General features: G+C 48.7%; 1 protein-coding gene across 1 annotated transcript in view; it reads left to right on the top strand.

Moving 5' to 3' along the window:
* Spata48 (spermatogenesis associated 48) overlaps positions 1-24,103 on the top strand; it is a 41,809-nt gene that overhangs the window by 6,298 nt on the left and 11,408 nt on the right. Inside the window, exons 3-7 of the mRNA XM_004630527.1 lie at positions 8,925-9,001; positions 11,523-11,661; positions 13,061-13,128; positions 16,364-16,405; positions 17,238-17,345. Of these exons, the coding sequence (XP_004630584.1) occupies positions 8,925-9,001; positions 11,523-11,661; positions 13,061-13,128; positions 16,364-16,405; positions 17,238-17,345 (434 nt within the window). The remainder of the gene's footprint in view (positions 1-8,924; positions 9,002-11,522; positions 11,662-13,060; positions 13,129-16,363; positions 16,406-17,237; positions 17,346-24,103) is intronic.

The raw sequence follows: 24,103 nt of genomic DNA, 5'->3' as shown, positions 1-24,103 counted from the left end.
CAGCCTCGCGTGTGCCCGGGATGTGCAGCCTCGCGTGCGCCCGGGATGTGCAGCCTCGCGTGCTCCCGGCGCTGTGCAGCCTCGCGTGTGCCCGGCGCTGTGCAGCCTCGCGTGTGCCCGGGATGTGCAGCCTCGCGTGCGCCCGGCGCTGTGCAGCCTCGCATGTACCCGGCGCTGTGCAGCCTCGTGTGCGCCAGGGCTGTGCAGCCTCGCGTGTGCCCGGCGCTGTGCAGCGCTGTGCAGCGCCCAGGCTGTGCCCTCTGGCGCCAGCCCACCAGGAGCAGCGCGAGCGGTGCTGCGGGAGGTCCCGCCGCAGTGACAGCGAGTGGCGGCCCTCCGCAGGGCGGACGCGCTCCTGCAGGGCCCTGGCCGGCCGCTCCTGCCCCTGCTCCCAGCCCTGCACACCCCTTGCCCGCATCCCAGTCTCCTCTGCTGTCCTCCTCCAGGGGACAGCTGAGCGTGGGGCGCCCCCAAGCAGCCACACCTCCTCCTGCTCCGCTCCTCAGCAAGGTAGCACGTGTACCCCGAGAAAGGAGAGCCCCCGACCTCGGCAGCTGCCCCAAGTCAGCTAGCAAATGCCAGACAAAATTGTAACTATGGGATTCTCAATTCAAGCATTGCACTCTGTTGTGTTAGCTGTAGATTTGGCAGTCCTCAGAGCCTTTGCGCGTAAACCAGGACAGCCAGAGACTCCTAAGGGATGCACAGACGTGAAAACTGTTTTTAAAATAGCTTTATTGAGGTAGATTGACACATCATAAAATTCCCTCATTTAAGGTGCGTGATTTAATGTTTTCAGAATATCCACAGAATTGTCTGACCATCAGCAGTCTCTCATTCTACAATATTTTCATCACCCCTGAAGACACTGCTGTCAGTGGGAATGAGAATGCATGTTAAAAACTCAGCTTGCATCTCTTGGGCACCAACATGTACTCCTTCCAAGATTGACCTTCCTAGACCTCTCCTGTGTTACGGTGCCACATATACTTCTCTTCCCACCTCTCCCATCACAAGAAGGCTTTCTATTTTTATCAGTGCAGGCTGCACTTGCTGCCTGTCACGCTCTGGCACTGTGGAACGAGATCAAGCGCATGTCCTCAGTGCCTCCTGTCCTAAGATGCCATGTGCCCGTGATAGGGCACCTCGCCTTCCCTTCGCCTATGCATTTGTGTGTGTGTGTGTGTGTGTGTGTGTGTGTGTGTGTGATGTTATTAGAACTGAGAGTACCTGGACCTATTGCAGGCTTCTCAATGTGACAGCAAGCTAATTAAAATCTGGTTTTGTTAATTTCACTTCTTCCATATCCAAGTCATCAAAGGATTCGTCGCTCTTGTAGCTGATTCCTGTGAGAGCAAATCAAAGAGAACCTTATACAAAATCATCATTTTCTCCCTTCATCTAAGCTACAAATCCATGACAAGGCTACACGGTCCATATGGCTATTGTACAATTGAGGTTCTGAGGTAGTGCTTCTTATGAGAAAGTTTACTGGAATATTTAAGTTTAAAATAAGTACAGACTGGGGCTGGGAAGATTGCGTGGCGGTCTAAACGCCTGCCTGGCAAGCGCAAGGACCTGGGTTCAATGCCTGGTACCACGTGCTGTGCCAGCCCTGGTCGTGCCAGCCACCAAAACCAGGTGTGGTGGGGCACACCTGTAATCCCAGCGCTGGGGAGGCTAACCAGGAGGATCATTACAAGTCTGAGCTACATAGAGAGACCCTGCAAATATATCAATAAAAAGATTTTTTTAAAAATTAAAAATGCAGAATTTTTAAGGGCAAAAAGCAGACCTATAGATTTTACTTCTGATATAAGAAATTTAATAACATGCGCCAATACATCCTACTGCACAGCTACATTAATATTTATTTTTAAAGTGTTGGGAGCTAATAGAGAGAAATTCCCAGGGAGAGAGACAGACATGAGGAGAAGCGGCGGCGCGGCTTTCGGCAACCGCCACAGCGGGATGATGAGGCTGAGAACTGGGAATCGAAACACGAAACAAAGGAAAGATCCGGAGAGAGCAACTTAACTATAATCTGAAAGTAAAAGAAGTGACATGCAGGTTCCCAGAAAAGATGATGTTGTAACACAACACACCAAGGGGAAGAGAAACGAGGATGGGAACCACTGAAGAAGGAGCGACACAAATTTCAGGCACTGCTGAAGAAGGAGGAAACCCAAGTTCTGGAGCAGGAGTTGGCTCCCTAGTGAGGAGCAGCGAGAGGGATCCTCTCCACCGCCTGCTGGTGAGAACCCGCTGAGAAGAGCCATCACTCACCTGGTACTCAGCAGTGGACTGATCTTCCCACATATTTTGCCAGCAATATGTACTAGTTAAAAGCATAAAGTTTTAGATGTTTGTAACTTTTAGCTTGTAAATTAGAAAAATGTTTACAAACATTACAATGGAAGTCTGAAATGGCATTAATTTATTGAAATGATTTTTAAAATGCACAGGGGTGGAAAATCATGTGTTGAGGTATAAACCAATATTACAACCTATGTACAGCACTCAGTGGTTCCTTGAACATCATCATTCACTGGGAGGCTTTGTTAAATGTTAGGAAATATAAGTTACTGGGGCTTATTTGCACACTTGTATTGCCTTGGACTGATCGAGTAATCTCTGGCCAATAGTCTTACTATTGCATTACTTTTATGAACTGGCCAATAAGAGCGCTTGTTTGGGGATGACTTGCAGTGTGTGAAACACTTCTGTAGTTTTTTGGTCCACATTTCCATTTGGTTATTAGGTTCAAAGTCAAAGTGATTTCACATTTCAAAAGATTTTGCACGTAAACTAAACTGCAATTAGACAATTGCTGTCTGCTGACTCAGTATATCACTAACACTCCTGAAATGAAGTTGTAAGAAAAGTTGTAATTTTTCTGAAGTGATAATTTTGGTAATGCAGTTTTGATATTGTCGATACAACAGCAATATTTATTTGAATAAGTTTAATCCATATTTGAAATTTTATAGCACTATGATATTTTTAATGGAATAACATAAAACATGAATGAATAAAAGTAAATGCTGAAGAGCCAGAGAGATAGCTCAGGGGACTAAGCACCTGCTTAGGCAAGCTCAGGGACCAGGGTTCAATCCCCAGTATCACATGCCAAGCTGGTCCCACCCCTGGGCACACTGAGCCTTCCACTGAGTCCAGGCATGGTGGCACACCTATAATTCCAGTGCTTGGGAGGCTGAAAAGAGGAGGACCACAGTGAGTCTGAGCTGTATAGTGAGACCCTGAACCAAATAAATAGATCTAAAAAAAGTAAATGCTGGTAGATATTTTGTATACAAATATTTATAGAATTCTGAAATTGAAGATTGATTATATCATTGTGGTCAATTTAAACATTTTATAATTTCAACTATCCAAATAAATGAACCTTATATTTACAATTATATACCAAAAGTGTAGGGAGAGTATTAATTTTAATTATTACTAGTAATAATGAATAATATAAATATTCATTGTGTAATTTGTAAGAACACTAAACTCAGAAAAACAATGAACAGAGTTGGCACAATTGATGGAACAATGGAAAGTTCTCCAAGGAGAGCACAAGAGAGATAAAACCATGTAGAATTTCTTAAGTGATGGGTTTAAAGTTACATATAATCAGCAATTATTTTACACTCATATTTTTAAATATACCAGTTAGATTTTCTTTTTTTTTTCTTCTGTATTTAGTACAGGGTCTGTACAGTCTCACTATGTAGATTAGACTCATAGTGATTCTCCTACTTTCAGCCTCCCAAGGGCTGGGATTATTGGCGTACGCCACCACGCCCAGTCTCAATCCCAGCACTAGGGAGGCGGAAAACAAGAGGATCACTATGACTCTGAGCTGCATAGTGAGACCCTGCACACACACACACTCACATACACACACACACAAAAAAAAAAGACCTCTTTAAAAAACTATGGGAAAAGACATTTAAACATAAACCATTTTCAAGGAATACTTAAGAAAATTAACATAAACTATGCCATAAAACAAAATTTTCACAAATTGTAAATATTTAAAATCATACACGGTGTATTCTTTGACCACAAGACAGTTATAGAAGAAAGAAAGACACCTTTGCAAATTACGTATTTGGAAACATAGAAATATGCTTATGAACAAGTCACAGGCCAAAAAAGAAATCATAAGAGACTAGAAAAGGTTTTGATCAGAAAGATCACTGTGATGACAAAGTGTGTGGGACGAAACCTGATTTAAGACTGGAACACAACATTCAGCATTAGGTGTATAATTTATTACCAAAGAAAATAAAACATTTTTTTTGTTTGAGCAGGCTGTACCTCAAGAAGCTAGAATATAGAAAATCATTTCAAAAAATAGGGTGACAGAAAAATTTTATTTATTTATTTATTTATTTATTTATTGCAGTCCCGAAGATTGAATTCAGGCCCTTGAGCTTGCCAGGGAAGTGCTTATTCTACTGGGGCATCTCCCCGACCCCAAAAATTTAATTTAGATAATGGAAAACTCACAACTTGCCAAAAACACAAGTTGGATTTAAAATAACATTCAGTATATAGACAGATCAGGAAGAGAAAAGACGTAACTCTTGAGGAATCAAATAAAACGGTGTCACAGAACAACAAAAGTAGAAAGTTATATTCTATGAGATACGTACTTTTAACACAGCTAGACAACAGAGAAATCCTAACCTTCAAATTACTACATGTGAACATGAAAGAAAACACAAAACCCAAGCAAGCCATGCTCTCAGCGGACATCTTTGGTAGTAAACAAAAGCTGTCTTGGGGAAATGGCAAGGCAGAAAGAAGAGAGCTTGCAGTAAGTGTGCGCTTGACCTGGAGGCCCCCCACAGAAAGGTAAAGTAGAAGAATCTCCAGGGAAGGGCTAACGTGCCAGGCACGAGGGAACAGCCACCAAGAGGCAGCCACCATCCAGGAAGAGGAGAAGGTCAGAAGGAAGGAGAGTCATCCTTGGAGGCTGAGCGGCGAAGGGAAAAGGAGTGTTTAAGTTCCTCACGGACAAAAGAGGATAAGACAAGTGGAGCTCAGGCAGTTCCTGCAGTGACCACCACTGCCTGCAACACAACTGCATTAAAGAAGCTATACTGTTCTACACGGACAGAAGAGGGCAACACTGAGTTAAGAAGATTGCAAACCACACCGGATCCCACGAGCAGAAGATGGAATAAATAAATAATATGATTGTAATAAAATAGAAAACAAGAATTAAAACATGCCAATGAAGAAAATTAGTTCCTGAATCAACTATACAACAAAAAAATTACACTACAACAATCAAGCACTTTTAGCTATGAAATGCTGACTTGGTGCAAAAAATGTTTAATGAAAAATGAATGGCATGGTCTGTGAAAAGGATGAGAAGTGACTTTTATGTTAGGGCATAATACCTAGTTACATGGAGCCAAGGGAAAAGAGGCTAAACGTTTTAACAAGGGACATCAAAGAAAGGCAAAGAGCATGCAGGAAAAGCAAAATGAGACAAGGAGTGAGTTGCAAAGTGGCAAGAAGTGGTTGAAATGGAAGCTAGGCAGAGAAGAAGCAATACACGTATAATTGGTGTCTCTGAAAGAGAAAACCTAAATGAGTAAACAGAATTAATACCATTGAACCCAACTTGGCAGAACCAGCACTTTGGACTGAACTGTTCCCTGCAGAGCTCCGGATGCCGTCTCCCCGCTCTGTGTTCAAGTTAACGAAAATCCCTTCCCAAGCAGCAAGAAACAGTTAGTGGAAAAAATGCAGAGAAGGCACAAAGGGAGAAAGAAAAGTACAAAAACAAATAATAGAGTAGGGCAGACAGCGCAACAGATCCTCACTATAAAAATAGATATTTTAAGAACCCTCCCCTTAGAGAACTATTAATATTGTAAGGAATAGCAAAAAAAAAAAAATCAAAATTAAAGACAATGTAGAAACATCTTTGGAGAAACAAAGCCAGAAGGAAGCACAGCAGGCAGACCTGGGGGAGGGACCGAGGATGGGCTGAGGGGTGAGGCAGTGGGAGCCGAGAGGCGAGGTGCAGAGAGCCACTTCCGTTTTGAAATTTGTTAAAGTGTCACCACTTCAAGCAAGAGCAGTGGCCATATATGGGGGTTACAGCATATACAGAAGTAAGACATACGACAGTAACACAGGAAACGGCACAGGGAAAATGAGCACGTGACTGGCAGTCAGAACACATTCTGAAGGTACACTGTGCTGCATTATTGTTAATAATACTGTACCGTGTACTTGAAATTTGATAAGAAAACAAACGTTAAGTTTTCCCAGCACACACACACACATAAATGATGACCACAGGTGACACGGATGGATTAATTTGGCTCTTTAGTCATTATACAAGATCTACAAATCACCATGTTGCACATATACATTTTCTTTAACTATTAAATATTTTATTTGAATAATATTTATAATTATTTTATATAATATTTACTTGAAAAGATAGACCTCTTGTCAGTCTGCAAGAAAAATAGAGAGTATGTATATTAATGCAAGAAATGTAGAAGGGATAAGTACAAAAGTTGCTAAAAGGAAAATATGAGAATGCTATACTAATTAATTGTGCATCTTAGATAAAATGGAAAAAAACTCCTTTACAATTACAATTTACCAAAGGAAGTACTGGATAAAATAGGAAACACGAACACCTGTATGTATTAAAAGTGACTCAAAAATCAGAACCCTTTCCCCAAACTCCAGGCCAGATGCTCTCACTGATGAGTTCTGTAAATGATCTAGGAGGAAATGACACGGGCGTTACATGAGTTACTTCAGGTGAAGCGGCACACTAAGAGCCAGGCCTTCCCAATAAGAAAATCAGATAAGGGTACCACCAAAAAGAAAGGAAATTAAAACCTGGTATCTGTCCTCACTCTGATACACATACCCTTAGCAAATCAAAACTGTAACTTACGAGAGGTGTGAGATTGATATACAGATCGGGTGAAACTAATCGGAAGAATGTATTCCTTCAACATGAAAAAATCAGTGTAATTCAGCACGCTGACCAAATGAAGAAAACAGTTATTTTAGCCTCGATGCAATTTTTAAATATCCGCTAGGCAGGTTTAAATACAGTACAGACCTAAGTGGAAAAGGAGGTGATAAGCAGGGAGTTGATGGTACAGAGTGACACATGGCACAGAAGTTAGATGGAGTGATATGCAAATTAGGAAACTTGGGGACAGAGTAAAAGTTCAGCACTTTCTGGTAGGAGCCTTTTTCAAAACGGGGTTGGGGAATGAAGTGTTCACAGACAGTAAAGAGAGGAAGACAGAGCTGTCTGTCAGATGCCTGCCGTGGATTCTGGGACTGGAGACAAATCACAGACCTTGCACCAGGTGAACATGAAAAGCAAGTCTCCTCAAGAAAGCATATTAAAACTGTGGAAGAACCAAGATAATTGTAGTGGCTGATACACTGTGTCAACTTGAGGAATTTAAAGCTTAGCTAAATGGGCTCAGCAATCCTACACCCTGGGGCGTGGAGGCCCCACCCTAGGGGCACTCAGCACTTAGAGGACATAAAAGGGAGCCGAGGAAGGCCGAGCCTTCCATCTCCTAGGAGGAGCTCTGGTCTTCGCAGTCAGCTTGGACAGTGGCTCCTGGCTTCCAGCGCAGACTCTTTGGCCTCCGCCTTGGACCCTTCAGCCTTCCGGTGGAGACTCGTCAGCCTCCAGTCGCAGGCCCATCGGTCTCCTGCTACGGACTTGCGTGGAGCACTGCAGTGAGCTCCAGCCCCAGACTGAATCCCTCTGTGTCTCCAGGGTGCAGACGCCCTGCACGCTTCCTCCTCCGACTCTGGCTGACCGCCCTAAGCCAGTCTTGCACCGTCTTTTCCATGTGTATGCCTTGGGTTACATCTGTTCCTCTAGTAAAACCCTGACTGCTACAATAACATGCCTGCTACAACCTGATGGGGGAGAAACAACGCCTGCAAAACTACGCCCAGGACACTTTCCAGGGCAACGGGACAGCCCGGAAGGGGGTTAGATTTATTCGTTATTAGAGAATCGTAACTGTTGAACTAGAATTCTAAGGCAGTTAGATTTTTGAAATGTGAAGATGAAGTAAAAACTAGACGCTCACACCTTTGAAAGCACTGAAAATTGAGGCTCCGCAGCAAAGAGAACGGAGCGCTAATGGAAACTCCTCGTGGATAAAAGTGCAGAAGTAGGCACACAGTGGGTAAGATGTAAGAAGCCTAAATGAGTACTAACCATTAAAGGATGATAATGGTGATAGTAATAAATAATTGATTAACATTGCTTAAATAAGATGGAAGATAAGGAAAGAGAAAGCATCCAAGAACTTTTTTCCCAAAGAGTTTAATGTTTTCGTTACATGATATTAATTTTGGTAATGTTTAAAATTTAAACCCCTTCTTACAAAAAACTTACATTCCATTAAGTTTATTATAAATTTTAATTTAACATGGCAAGAATAGAAATATAATGTGAATTTCCAAAGAAAAGTGGAAAAACATTAAATCTGGTCAATCCAAAAAGTGCCTGCAAGAAACAAAAATGAAGAAAGAGGATTTCAAAATAGCATGGTGGGGCTGGCAAGGATAGCTAGGTGCACTAAGCCCCTGCTTAGGGAAGCGCCCCGGGGGTCGATCCCTGGCATCACGCGCCACGCCGGCCCGCCCTACCCCTGGGCTCCCTGAGCCAGTGGCCAAGTCCAGGCTTGGTGGTGCACACCTGTAATCCCAGCGCTGGGAGGCTGAAAACAGGAGGGCCATGGCAAGTCCCAGCTGTGCAGTGAGAGCCTGTAGCAAATACATTTAAAAAAAAAATTGAAACAAAGAAAAAATAACATGGTGAATAGAAAAAATACCAAGCTCCATTTATATTTGGTGTCCTTTAATTCATTATTTATGTCTCGCAGGGCGACAATGAATCACTTGTGGGAGCAAACAGAAACCACAACGCCAAGGACTCGTTTTACAAATCTTCTACACAAAAGTAGGCATTTTTCCAATGGAACGGTAAGATGTACTTCTCCATTTCTAATGACTCACCCGCAGTGTACAGGTGGCCCCGATCCTCAGAGTAACCCACAGCACGGCCGCCGCAGATTGATATGTCCGGGTCCTAAAGAACGCTCACGGTTAGTAGAAGCATAAAAGTAATGGAGAAAGGAAAGCGAGACAGAGGGGAGCTCACAGTGCTGTGGGGAGCGACAGCTGAGGAAGCTGGGAGGAGGAGGAGGATTCATGGCTCAGCTAATGCCTGCGCGAGTGCCAGGAGGAGTCTGCGAGGTGACTCAGCGAGCAGATCGGACCACAAGAATCATCATACGCAATAGGAGAGGAAACGCCCCCGCTGCGGAATTAACGCACTTGAGAATAAAAGAAGGTGGAAGAGGGAGCCCCAGGTCAGGCACAGGTGGCTGCGGTCTGCAGCACAGGAGTGGAGAGGCCTTGAGGAGAGGAGTGGGCGCAGCAGCAGCTCGGCATGGTGGGAGCAGCGGGGACGTTCGGCTTGGCTGTGCTCTGGGCAGGGCTGAAGCCCAAGGCTTCCAAGTGTGTGTCAGTGTGCTCGGGAGGACCGGGAGGCCAGCCTGCCTGAGCAGGACAGGAGGAGGGACAGCGGCCCCAGCAGGGGGAGAGGGGCTTGGAGCCGCACGGGGAGCTTTCGACCAGCGCAGTGACCAAGGCTGCTACTGAGCGACCCGGGGCCCTGGTGAAGAAGAGCGGAGGTCGGATCTGCGCTGGAGCCATCTGGGTGCAGGGCTCAGCTCCGGTCATCTGTGGACAGGGGCTGCCTGGTGCTGCCTTCCGGGACAGAGGTCCTGGCAGCTTGGGAGGAGCACAGCAGGTGTGACCAGGGTTGGCTCCCGGACGCGTGCTGAGTGGCCAGCTGTGGGCCAACGCACCTCAGAGGATGCTGGGCCTCTGCAGGTGGAGGGGCCAAAGGCTCCCTTCGCCTCACGAGATGACTTGCAGGTGGAGCAAGTTTGAAGGGAAACTTGAAGGATAGCTGTAGATGTGGGGAGGGTGTACGTGTCCCTTAGGCCTCCAGCGGCTACATGAGATAAACAGACCCGGAGCCTTGCAGGGAATCTGCTGGAGAAGCACCCAGGAGCTGGAGCTTGCAGCAGCCACGGCTCAGGCGGAGGACGCCAAGGCGAGGTGCGGAGAGGCCGGAGACTCAGCATCATTCCGTGGGAGGAAGGAGAAAGCCGGAGGCAGAAGAGGACCCAAGGGGGACGGCCGTAAGGGAGGAGATGTGGAGGTCACTCGAGTCTGGAAGCGGAAGGCAGCTGAAGAGAGCACTCAGAAGGGCGCAGCGGAAGCGTGCTGCATCTGCAGTGAGGCCCGAGATGTGCGCGCAGGCTGATCGGGAGCTGTGCCACAGAGCAGAGGGACAGGCAGAAGCCCGACCCAAGAGTGGCAGGAGCACTGAGTGCGGAAGAGGGGAGCAGCGCCAGGGGGTGCGCAAGAGCGGGGCGCGGGGGCCACACCACCCCGCGCGGGGCGAGTCCTTTCCCTCCTTCGTGCAGTGCGGAGGCACGCAATGTATTTCCTGTTCTGTTGAAAGCGCGCATGTAACTGCGTTTAGTGGGGTGGCTGGAGTCCTGCGCCGCTCGGAGCTGGGCGGCCAGGAGGCTGCGATGGGGACACTGGGGGCGGCGCTGACTCAACCAGAGGTGACCTGGCCTTGGGTCCCGACCTGAACCATCACCAGCGCGTGACCTAGACCGAGCAAAGGCGATACTCAGCGCAGTAATTTGTTTATAAACTAACGGTCTACCAGGCTGGCAGTGAAGATCAAACGAAAGATTTTTGGAAAAGAAGATTTGTATAAATACACGTACCAGTTGTGCACTATGGTGTGACCGTGTACCTCACATTTACTGACTTGGTATTGCGCAGGCCTGCGGGTCAGAAGGCCAGCCAGGACCTGGCCCTGTGGGGCTCATTGTCAGGGGTATCCAGGCTGGAACGAAGGTGTCTGCTGGTGTTGGGGTCTCATCTTCCAAGGTCATTTAGGCTCTTGGCAAATTGCACCGTTGGGAGTCGTGAGTTCTTCCTTCTAGGCTGGCCAGGAGGAGGGTCTGCTGCTGCTGCTGCTGCTGGGAGCTAGCTCTCTGTCTGTCTCTGTCTCTCTGTCTGTCTGTCTGTCTGTCTCTCTCCCTCCCTCCCTCTCTCTCTACACACACACACACACACACACACACACACACACACACACAATTTAGGGCTTGCTTGCTCAAGCAGGCCCACTCAGGATAAGTCACCTTCTGAGGAACCAGGACCTCACCTCTAGGTTCGCAGCCCATGTCGACATAGAGAGTAACACGCCACAGGAGTGCTGCTCACTGTACTCGTGGCCGCCCGGCTGGGGACTCTGAAGGGTGTGAACACCAGCAGGCAGGAATCCGTGTCACCTTAGGGTCCCGCCTACCCCAGCGTATGACTGTTTCGAGCTTTAATGCTAAGAGCGTGCTCCTCCTAAACTCTCCTCACTGATCTCTTCCCAGAGCTTATGAAACTGTCCCTTGGGACCAGATGCTGCGGCCAAGACTTGAGCCTGAGGAAACCACGGTGGAGAAAGCTGCCGACCTCGTCTCACAGAGCTGCACCCTGAAGCGGTACCAGAGCGTGCCAGCCATCACCCAGGTCAGTGAGCGCCGCAGAATTGAGGTGCCCCTGCTGTGCTCGGGCTGAACCCCACAGCTCACAGGGAAGAAAATGCTCTATGGTTTAAACGCTGCACCTGAGCTGAGGTGCAGCGTTTAAACCATAGAGCATTTTCTTCCCTGTGAGCTGTGGGGTTCAGCCCGAGCACAGCAGGGGCACCTCAATTCTGCGGCGCTCACTGACCTGGGTGATGGCCTCTGTTTCCCAGGCCCCACTCTTCCCCTCTTGCTGTTCCCCACCTCTACCGGCATCTCCCTACATTGTGTCCTCCTCCTCTCCTGACTTCCCTGTCCCCGAGTCTGCCGCACTCTGTCATAAGTCCCAACTCTCAAGTGTCCCTCCTCCCTCCTTGATCCCTAGCAGTTTGTGGGGCTGCATGCCCAGCATTGTGAGGGCCCCACGCTGCCTCTGCTGCCTCTGCTCTGTGCTTGCACAGTGTCCTCGGGGTCCACCAACTCCCTCGTCCTCTCACGCCACATGTCACAGCACAGGGACCTGCCTGCACCGTGGGGTGACTTCTCATGACAACATCTGAACACATGGAACCCCTTGGGTCAAAAAGGAAGCCAGTCTGATAAGAGTGCATTATAAATAGGGAGGTAAAAAGAGACACGATGGGCCGGGAGATAACTCAGTGGAAGAAGTGCTCACCTGGCAAGCGCAGGGTCCTGAGTCCGATCCCTGGTACCACCAAGAAAAAAAAAGGTACATAAGCTGCAGATTAAGAAGCCCCTCGATTATCTTCTAAAATATCTTCAGCTTTTACAGAGAAAAACAGCAGTGAGAGAAGGAAAACACAGCCTTCTTCAGATTCAAACCTGGAATTTTCACATAGAAATTAAAATCAATAAAGAGGTTTAAAAATATGTACCATCCCATCTGTATTTCAAGGATCTCTCAACCACTTCAGTATATTTTTAAGTCTTTTAAAAACATGGGAAGTTCATCATTTCCTTGGTGTCCTGAGCCCTGGCCAGGCCAAAGGAGGTTCCCGGTAAGGGGCTATGCTGAGCGATTCGGGTTAACAGGCGCCAGGCCTGGGCTGAAGCCGAATCCAGGTCTCCCTGTGGGCTTCGAGCCGAGGAGGCAGAGACGAGGCAGGTTCCAGCTGTGAGAAAAAGAGGGTGCGAGCAGGGGTGCAGAGCAGAGCTAGGGCCCAGACATCCAGGCTCTGGTGCACACCAGGCTGTGGGGGGGCGGGGCCGGGTGGGGCGGGACCAGGGTGGGCAGGGCCAGGGGTGGGTGGGTGGGCGGGGCCAGCGGGTGGGCGGGGCCAGCGGGTGGGCGGGGCCAGCGGGTGGGCGGGGCCAGTCAGGCCCGCGTTGGTACCCGTGAAGTTGCAGCCTCTTCAACTGATGTTCTTTGTGCTGGGTTTTAGATGGTCGGTGGACTCTGGGACAGATTTCAGACGAGATCATTCTTGGCACCAGGCAAGCCCATCACTTTGTAAGTGCTGCTCCCCAAGACGCCCTCGCTAACTTCCTCACCGTGGCGAAGGTGGCGTAAGAACTGGTCCCCCACGGAGGTCAGCGCACAGGCGAGCTGCCGCGGCCCAGCCCGGGGAGGGACGACGCCCGGCCGCTGCCGTGTGCTCGGCGTCGCCTGCTGCCTGTTCTCTTCTCCGCCTTGAATGCGGGCACGTGGACGTGCCATGACCACATTAGCACGGCTGACGCGGGCGGTGGCACTGTTGCGCATTCCAAGGACTTCCTGCAGAAGGGTCTGTGAGCTGCTGCGGCCAGCTTTGTGTCGCATCACTGTTCCGTGGTGTGTTAGCATCGGAAGCCCTGGCTTTTCTACCACGACTGTCCCACGGGCAATTCTGAGCATTGTTTTACGAGAACTTAAGAAGGTCACCATTCGGGCTATTTTTTGGGGGACCCCGAGAATCATTTCCTTTTTACTTTTAAAATTCATTGCGATATTCCGTGTGCACAGAAACATCAATAGAAGCAAGCTCTAAGCTGTGTATCTGAGCCAAGCGTGGCGCACACCTGTAATCCCAGCACTCGGGAGGTCGGGGCAGGAGGATCTCAAGTTTGAACTCAGCTTGGGCAACTGAATGAGATTCTGTCTCAAAATTTAAAAAAAAAAAATTAAAACAGGGATTGGAATGTAGCTTTTGGGTTTGCTGTTCAGTGCTAAAAATAAAATCAGTGCAGCTACTTTCTCTTTTTAGAAATAAACTGTCCGCATCACAGCAGAAGCCCCTCTGTAGCTCTCCATGCGGCTGTGTGCCTGCCTCAAGGCTGAGGATTATTCTGCATTCTATGTTTTGTATCTTCATGTCTGCTGTTAGTCCTTTAAAATGAATTGTGGAACTACACGCAGCATGGGGTTCTTTTCTCAACTCTGTATACAGGACATAGGACAGATAATTATGCCAATCCACACGGTAGCCAGTATTGTGTTTCCCAAAACTATATGTATCAGCATCCGTGTCTCTAACTTTTCTTTTTCTTTGCTGTATAGTTTTCCACCTGGTGGATAATTAAACCTATAGTGCAGTTAGAAAGATGTCCACTTCACATATTAAAATATACATACGGGGCTGGGGAGATGGCTCAGTGGAGTAAGCGCTTCCCTGGCAAGCGCAAGGGCCTGAGTTCAATCCCCGGTTCCACCAAAAAAAAATAACAATAATAAAATAAAATATAAACACATTTCTGGATCTGGTATACAAAGCCGTGTCTGGATTGCTTGGTCAGGAGCAACACTCTTCTCAGCCTTCTGGTGTTGCTCTCTTTTTCTCTCACTGAGTTTTACCGACAGGCACTCCCACGAGTAGTGCACAAATTCCATCACTGTGAATTTGAACAGTGTTCAGAATTTTCAGGATTAAGAATCTGGGTCTTGTGAGTGTGAAATCGTACTTCCTTATCGGCTCAAATTCCAGCTAGCGGTCCCTGTTTTCAGTTTGTAAGTGTCGTGCCTGCCTACGTCCTCTGCTTCGCGCGTGCCTTGCCTTTCACTGCGGGCCGCCCTTCACTTTCCACTCATCAGAGAGATGTGCGCGTTCGCTCTTCCGAATAAAACCTCCCTCGCGAACACGACAGCGTGGCTTGTGCCGGCCTGCGGGTCTCCCGCGTCCAGTTGACTCTGCTCTACTGAAATTTTGAATTGTAAGGTAGTTGAATCCATCTGTATAATTTTTTCAGATCTTATTTTCTTTGCTTTTTAAACAAACCCTTCCCTACTCTGAAACTATGAAGGTATTCTCCTTTTCTTATTTTTCTCATTATTATTATTATTGTTATTATTAATTATCTTTTTAGTACTGAGGATCAAAGTGAGAACTTACAGCTAAAATTTTGGGTTACAGCTCAGGGCTTGTCTATTTTCTAGAGGCTGAGATGGGTCTCCCTGTGTCACTAGGCTGCGCAGGCCGAGCACAACCTCCTCCACCCAGAATGCTGAGATTACGATCTAAGACTTTCAGAGTTTTGCATTTTACACTTATTTCTTTAAACTAGTTACTCTAACTTTTGCTCATGATGTGAGTTAGGGGTGCATTTTCTCAACATGGATAAGAGATTGTCCTTGTTCTGCTCAGTGAGTGGCCTTTGCCACCATGCAGTCCAGCGCTGGCGGAGCCCTGTTGTCTCCTGCAGGTGGCGAGCCACACCAGCATTTCACAAAAATTAAATAGAATACAAAGGATGAGTGAAGCCTATGGGATTTGACAACAGAACTATATACTTTTCAACAAATCCTGGGGCCAGTTACAAAATAATGTCAAACAGATAAACAGGCAGGCAGGCAGGTGAATGGACAGACAGACAGACAGACAGATGAGACAGACAGACAGACAGACACACAGACACACAGAAAGACAGGCAGAGGGACATCACAAAAGGACAAGCGGCTGTCCAGGGAAGACCACTCCATGTCTCGTCTCTGGAGCTTCCTCTGCTCTCCCGGTTATGTTTTATTTGGTACAGGGTCTTGCTACACGGCTTGAACTCGTAGAGATCCCCCTGTCTCAGGTCCCCAGTGCTGGGATGACGGCGTGAGCCACCACGCCTGGTTAGGGGCACAGTGTGCCCGGATTCCAGAACTGGCACAGCATGCAGTGCTGGGGATCAAACCCAGGTCCTTGCACTTGCCAGGCAGGCGCTTAGACCACCAAGCTGCCTCCCTCGCCCATACGTTCTGTTTTATTTTTGCTGATAGGCCAATTGGTGAATGAAAGCTAGCTAAGTCTTCTGGACTGTGGTAGTTCAGAAATCCTGATTTTGCCCCTATGAAATGTGCTCTCAGAAGGCTACATAAAAACCCTTATGCAAATGTTCATGACACATGTTTTCGTAATCTCCAGAGCCTAGAAATAAGAGCATGCCATTTAGCAGGTAAGGAGGGGAAGACAGCAGAGAATGCCCATGCCATGGAGTACTACTAAGCAAGGAAAAAGAACAAACATACACACAGCAGAAGGGAGAGATCTTAAACAATTTTTCTGTGACCATGGCCAGACACAAAGGGCTTTGCCTTGTGTGTTTCCATTGATGTCACATTCTCAAAAAGCCAGAACTACATCCTTAACTTATTTCTAAAGCCATGTACTTTCAAAAGCCAGCGAAAAGTATCTGCAGACTTTTTATTTTGACTAAATGTCTTAAGAATGTGGCATTTATTAACAGCATTCGCTAACCCAGCTGTCCCTATGTTCTCTTCTTCTTAGCGTGAGCCCAAGCTCCAGAAGCCGGTACATCCCCCTCTACAGGTACGTGCAGTCCGTCCGCGTGGGCAAGCTCCGGGCACTTCAGGCTGCAGGGCCCGCACCTGCGCTGACCCCGCTCTTTCGAGACAGCGGTGCGCAGCATCCCCAGGCAGATCCTTGTCGAGCACCAGGCGTTTAATCAAGTGTTTGTTGTAAGGATTGTGATTACATTATAAAAGAGGTGGAATCCTTTTCTAGATGGCTCATTTTATGAAACCATAATGTCCGCTGGAGTTGACATCCAGGGCAGGTATAATGGCGCCAGGAAGGCGGAATCCTCCCTCAGCTGGGCGGGCCGAGCGCTCTTCTCCCTCTGCGCAGAAGGCCAGAAGGCCACAGACGCCTGTGCCCAGGGTCCCCTCCTCTGTGCGTTCTTCAGAGGGGGCCAGAAGCACGGAGCCAGCAGGGCTGCCGCCATGGACCGGGGCTGCGCCTGGCGCTGCCACCTCTGCCTCCGTGCAGGCTCCTTTGCAGCCCGTGAGCTCTCGTAGCCAGGGACCTCAGCCCGGGCCTCTCACTGGCCCTGGCTCACCTGCAGGAGCCCAGCGCCTCCTCGGGCAGGTGCCACCTCACCATTCCTCCCAGGCCTGCAGTGATGTCCAGGGACAGGGAGTCCTGACTTCTGTGTGTGGGCAACTCGGGCTCTGTGCTGTACCCGGGTTTAGCCATAGATGTCTCCCTCACCTCTGGCCAGCATTGCAGTGCCCTGTCCACACATTTTTGCTTTTTGTGTCTTGAGTTCTTGGTCCACTAGGACAGACGGAACTTCCCTTGGAAGCCAGGACACAGCGCAGTGGCCCATCTTTCCTCCATCCTCTTTCCTTCCCTCCAACAGTGGCCACCTGCAGACCACCGACGCCGACGCAGTGGACGACCCCTGCGGAGATACCACAGCCTTGGCCGAGCCTCGGCAATCGAAGCCGCTGTACACGAGCCCGAGCCGGTGAGCCCCTTCACTTGCTTTATCTGTAGAAGGGGATGAGGAGGTGGGCTTTAGTACAAAGGAAAGAACAAGAGTAATTGCCTGGCCCAGGGAGTTCGCAGATGCCTGCAGCCCCAGCACCTGAGAGACCGAGGCAGGCGGACTCCAAGCCAGAGCCCAGACTGGGCACCTAGTGCCCTAGTGAGGCCCTGAATCAAAATAAGCAAATACAAGGGCTGAGAATGTAGCTGCATGCGAAAGGAGGCCTGGGTTCAGTCTCCCGCCCTGGATAAAACATCGCCTGGCCTGCTTTTGAAAGTATCATAAGAAGAAAGATAGCAGCAGCTCCAGGGCCTCGCCAGGGTGTGTTTATCGAGCCATTTCACTCCATGACCTCAGTCTGTTCCACGGAGGCTGACCCAGAACTGCACGGAGCAAGTAGGCCAGTGAGTGGATACAGCGTCCAAGTCATTGGTGACGTGACTGACCCATGACAGTCATTATTAAATTTGGCGAAACGGCTCTTCTTCCACGTGACATACTGAGCTGTGGTGTTAGCTCTGGCTCTCCAGAGCCCCCGAGCCTCCCCCAGGGACGGGACCTGGAGCACGCTCAGCAGGAAGCAATCACACTCAAGATTCAAAGTTGGGGGCCATCAAATAGCTCAGCAGATTAAAGCACCTGCAAGCAGGCGCAGGGGCCAGGGCTTCAATATAGCAATTGAGACTGCGCGTGGCGGCGTGTACCTGTAATCCCAGCTCTTGGGAAGCTGTAAACAGGCAGATCACTACAAGTCCGACCCTGATCACCCTGTAGACCGGTCCCTAAAATTAAAAAAAAAAAGACTCAAAGTTGGGCTTCTGCGGAGCCCACAGCACTTTCACACCATCCTGAGGGAGGAAGACCCGAGTCCTGCTGCCTTCAGCTGAGTTCTCTGCACTGTGTTGGAGAGTGCACGTGCACCTCCTGCACCTCCTAGGTACGCACTGCGTGTGCAGGGACGTCATCACCTGCGACACTGAGGGTCAGGGTGAGTGGCAGCGCCCTCGGGGTGTCAGGGGGCCATGTCCAGGACCTTGGGGTCCCAGGGCCTGGCGTGCTCAGGGCTCTCGTGTGCACTAGAGGAGGACGTGCATAGAGTGAGCACGCTCTGAAGCATCGCCAGGTGACTTCTAGTACCTAACGCGGCCTAAGCGTGGGCTGCACACCAGCTCCACCCACCGCTCAGCATGCTCAAGCGGAAAACAGTCTGTGTGTACCCAGCACAGCCGCGGTCCGCTCCCGTCTCTGCTGTGTGTAACTGGGCGGCAAACACAGCGAGTGGAAGACCAGTCATGCTGCGGCAGCCTTCAGGTAGCCCGTGCTTGGGGCTGCGCTCTGCCCAGGATGCGCTGCGAGGCGAGAGCGTCCAGGCAAAGGGCAACGGGGAGCTCCCGTGCAGGGCTGGGGGAGCTTCTGCGCAGGCCCGAAGCTCCGATCGCCACAGTGCACGACGTCCGAGAGCATCAGTTGTGCCCAGGAGACAGCCCAGTTGGGCCTCACGCTGGTACCTTTCAGATATATTCTATTATTTCTAAACTGTGATGCTATTTCCAGCAATCACTTTGAATTTTTCCTGTTATCTTTTCTATCTAATTCTTCTGACTCTCTGTAGTCAACTGTAAAAATACGCTTGAAAACTCTCTTCGGCTTTAAGGTATAGGAATGTAACCTATCTCATGGAAGGATTCAATGAGCCTACAAAATTGAGTTCCAGCTTGGTGTGGTGGTGCATGCCTCTAATCCCAGCACTCGGGAGGCCAAGCGGGAGGATCGTGGCGAGACCAGCGTGGGCTGCAAACTGAGCTCAAGGCCAGCCGGAACTGCACAGCCAGACCCTGTCTCAAAAAGACAAAAGAAAGAGAGCTCCAGAAGCTGTCAGAGACGCCGGAAGAGTGGTAGCATGGGGATAACAGGGCGAAGGAGCAAGCTCTGTGCACACACGAGGGAAAGCAGGGCGAGACGAGCCCCGTGGCAAGCAGCGTGAGTTTTCTGAAACACAGCAGGAGAGCTCACGTCTGGACCTGAGACCCGCGCCGTAGTGTGGAGCCTGGCGGGGACGCCGACAGTGCTCGCCTCCCATGAGCTCTGCAAGGAAACTGTTGCTGCTAGACCTCAGACTCCCAGGAGTGACGCGCTGGCCTGGAGCCCGGCTACTTGGGAGGGAGGCTGAGGCGGGGGGACTCTAAGCTCCGGGCCAGCCTGGACAGCTTTGTGAGACCTGCCACAAGGCACAACAGGTTAAAAAAAAAAAAAAAGGCGAGGATGTCTCTCAACATGAGGCCCTGCTAAATTGCCAGTACTGCAAAAAACAAAAATGATAATAACAAATCATAAAAATTTTAAAGCAAGGATGTAAAAAATAAGCTGGAACATTTTTGAAACTTTTTTCAGGTATAAAAGATCAATAATGTTTCTTTTTTGAAATGTATGTATATTTGAATTTTGAAGTGTTTTACTGAGTATACTTGCTAAGTATTCCATTGGAGGGCTGGGGACATAGTGCAGCGGCATACGTGTCTTTCTGGCAAGTGCAGGGTCCTGAGTTCGATCCCCGGTACCAAAATAAAATAAAATAAAATGTGATATAAGAACATACTGTTCCACCTGAAGAAATTTGGGAGTATGCTATTTTATCTCATCTTGCTGTATGTTTAAAAGGAAGTGAAATTCTAAGTGGATTACAATGTAAATGGACAATAACTGTAGTTCTCTCATTTTAACACTAGAGGACAGAAGAGCTCGCAAAATTTCTGTATTCATTTTCAGTTTTTGACAGAATCTTAACCTTTTAACACAAATATCTTCCACTTTTATTATAAAATACTCATTGATGCAAGCGATATGATGTCACATGTGATTTGTAAAATAATGACACATTGCCTGTGCAACAACCCGCCTAGCTTAAGAAACAGATTGTTACTCAGCTTTAGACTGCGCGTGCGCCCCTTGGCCCCCCTCCCACGTCCAGGTCGGGTCCCCGCCCACAGTGCGCCCCTTTGCGCCCCTCCTCTTTGCTTAGCGCTGCAGTGTGGCTCCCAGCGCAAGGTCTCCAAGCATCATGCCGTGTCGCTTCCACAATGCCATCAATAAGGCACAGAAGAATTTATAAGGGAGGACAACATCTTCCTAAGTCCTCAAATCCAGAAGCACACCACCTGGCGCCAGCTGAGGGACAGCGTCGCCCTATGCGCGGGCAACTTTCCCCCCTTGACGGCTTCTGCAAGGGCCGGTGGTGTTTAACCGCGGCTGGCAGCAGCCTCTCCTCCGCTCGCCCCTGGCCCTGCCATGTGAAGCTTTCCCAGTTTCCCTCGTTAGTTGACTGTGGCTTTTTCGGTCACCAGGTCTTCTGACGCACCCTGTGGTTCTCGTGTTGGTGGACTGCGCTACCAGCTTAAAACCAGTTTGTCTGTGTTGCAGACTTAAACCGGATGGTGATAGAAAAGTTGTACAGGACAGTGAATACCTATGAAAAACAAACTCTCATGCAAACACCTGGCCGCTGTTGACAGCTGGGCGTCTTCTCCTGGGTAGTGGAAAGTTTTAGTCCAGCTTTTGTGTATTCATACAGCTGAGACCTTGCCACCCGCGACACCCTCAGGTGTCCCCCCAGAGCCTCATGCAGTCGTAGGGCAGCCTCCGGAGTTTGTGATTGATTACTGCGGCTGTGGATGCTGCACCTGCCCTGGGGCAGGTAACTTGCACGAGAGTGTAAGGTGGGCGGAGAAGCCAGCTGCTGGGCGGCTGCACGCCTCCTCCCTTGTGCTCTTGCTCTTGGCCTCCCCACCAAAGGTTGCCCTCTGCTATGTGCCCTAATGCCTGGGAGCCAGCCCAATGTGGACTGAACCCTCCAGTAACTGTGAGCTAAATAAACCTTTCCTTCCTTCAGTTTGGGTGTCGGGTATTTGTCCCAGCAACGAGAGAAGAGTACGGCAGGGCCTAACACCGCGCTTGTGGGCACACACCGTCAGGAACTCGCCCGATTTCCGTCTGTGCAGCTGCGCGGTCCCTGATGTTTCCTTGGGGGTATGTATGTAAACTGGTGCCATTTTCGCTCTTTTGCTAAACCATTTTCTGTGTGCAGAGTCCAGTGGAATGAGTATTGAGGCTCACCCTCAAGGTTACCCCGTGGTACCCCCAAGCACGCTCACTATAGAAGCAGTTCCAGCTTTTTTCTTTCTTTCTTTCTTTCTTTCTTTCTTTCTTTCTTTCTTTCTTTCTTTCTTTCGTTCTTTTTTTTTTTTTCCTTAATGTATTTAGAACAGGGTCTACAGAGTCGCACTACACAGATCGGGCTCCTCGTGCTCCTCCTGTTTTCAGCCCCCCAAGTGCTGGATCACAGGCGCGCACCCCAGGCCCAGTCTCAGCGCACCCCGGGCGCAGGGCCAGCACAGCACACCAGGGATGGAACCCCGGTCCCTCCATCTGCCTAAGCAGGTGTTTTAGTCCATTGAGCCATCTGGCCAGCCCAATTCCAGCATTTTTAAAGTGCAAGTAAACCCTCACCTCCATTTTCACTCCCACTGTTCGAAGTCCGACCTCTTACGCTTCCTCCCCGGGGAGCTGCACAGGCCACCGAGAGACCTTGCGCATGCGCAGTGGGTGTGCACGCCGAGGCGGGAGAGACGTGCGTGCACGCTGGGAGCGTTTCCCACCCACGGTGCTGCTCGCGGCTGCATGGGGTGCCGTGCGAATCTGCATTCAGTTCATATAGTTCTAACTAGAGAGCTTTTCCTGTTAGCATACAGCAGAAGCTACGTGTTTGTGAACTCTACACTACTGTGCATGCGTGCCGAGGAGCGAAGAGCCAGATTCAATTGGTGCGTAAGTTTTCTCGTGAGAAAAGGGTCCTAACTTGGTAGGCATGCCCAGCTATTACAAGGCATCGGGAGTTAAGAAACTCCAAGTACGAATGTGGATTCCGCTGCCATGTCTCTGTACTTATAACCTAAGACTGTTTTAGGAACAGGAAAATTCAAAACACCCATCGATTTCACTAACAGTTGTGGACACTGGGGAAAACTAAGTTGCTTTTTTACTTTCTCAACAAATATGTGCTGTTTAACAGCTCTGGATAATGTCCATACTTTTTTTTTTTTTTTTGGTCTTTTTGAGACAGTCTCGCTATGCAGTTCAGGCTGCCCTTGAGCTCACTTTGTAGCCCAGGCTGGCCTCAAACTGGCAGCACTCCTCCTGCCTCAGCCTCCGGAGTGCTGGGGTTACAGATGTGTGCCACCTCGCCTGGCTAACGTCCATGACTTTTTAAATGATATAAACCCTCTCCTGTTTCTACTCTGTGGAAAGCAGAGTAGAAACAGAAAGTGGGGGTAAGGCAGGGACAGGATCTTATTTTCTTATCTGACTTCTTTCCATCTGTGCAACAGTCCCAGGACAAGGTGAGGACAGTCCAGTGACTCTTGGTGATGGCTTCATAATCCCATGGGAAGCCATGCTGTGCAGTCAGCAGCCACCAGACAAGGCATGGAACTGCAGGTCCACGCTGCCGGGGGCTGAGCACCTGCCCTTGCCTTGGCCCGGGGACACACAAGAAGCTGCCTTGCTTTCTGGGGTCTAATGCAGACGCACCTCTGCACCTCACCCTCAGGGTTCCAAATCAGGCCTCAGCCTCCACTGCACCGGCCTCCACTCATTGCAGTTTTTCATCTCGGAACCTTACACAGTTTATTTGCTGTGCTTTTCCACCTCAGTGATTTCTGTAAGAAAACATTTGCAAAAAAAGAAGAAGAAGAAGAAGAGGAAGAAGAGGAAGAAGAGGAAGAGGAAGAGGAAGAGGAAGAGGAAGAGGAAGAGGAGGAGGAGGAAGAGGAGGAGGAGGAGGGAAAAAAAGAAATTTGGGCTGGGATGGTGGTACATGCTTGTAATCCTAGCACTTGGGATGCTGAGGCAGGAAGATCACTATGAGAAGTCCATACTACTGCCAAAAATGTTACTCAAAAACAGAAATTTGGGCTGGGCATGGTGGCTCATACCTATAATCCTAGCACTAACTCAATCACTGTGAGTTTGAGGCTGGCCCAGGCTACATAGTGAGTTCAAGGCCAGGCTGAACTGCTTAGTAAGACTTTGTTTGTTTCTTTTCTTTTTGTGGTATTGGGGATTGAACTCAGGACCCTGTGCTTGCCAGGCAAGCACTTATTCTACTGAGCTATCTCCCCAGCCCAACATCCTGTTTCAAAAACAAAACAAAAATACATATGGGGTCGTTAAATGAGAGCAAAAACTGATGTATTTTGCACAGTATTATGACCACAGAAAACAATAACGTACCATACATTTCAAAAAGCTAGAAGGACTGTGAATGTTTTTGCTATTTAAAAAAATCATGTTTTTGAAGGTAAATATGTTAAACACCATGCAACATATATGTATCAAACATTCAATTATGTGTAAGTTTTATGTTTTTAGAATTTGGTATTTAATACTTAATTTTGCTTAAACTACAATTTAGCAAGTCTTTAAATTTGATAGTGTACTTTGTAAATAATCTAGCTCTAAAACAATGAATTAAAATCTACTGATAAAAGGTGGTATGCACCATTTTTCAAAATCTTCTTTGCGGGACTGGAGAGATGACTCAGTGCAATAAACACTTCCCTGGCAAAATCTTCTTTGCTATTTTTTCTTTGTTTGTCTTGGTTTTTCGAGGCAGCATCTTACTGTTTTGCCCCTGCTGGTCTCAAGCAATCTTCCTGGCTCAGTCTCCTATAGCTGAAAACTGC

Source organism: Octodon degus, unplaced genomic scaffold (genome assembly GCF_000260255.1).
Source record: "Octodon degus isolate 3935 unplaced genomic scaffold, OctDeg1.0 scaffold00035, whole genome shotgun sequence".
Taxonomy (NCBI): Eukaryota; Metazoa; Chordata; class Mammalia; order Rodentia; family Octodontidae; genus Octodon; species Octodon degus.
This window is presented reverse-complemented; position numbering and strand designations above follow the sequence as displayed.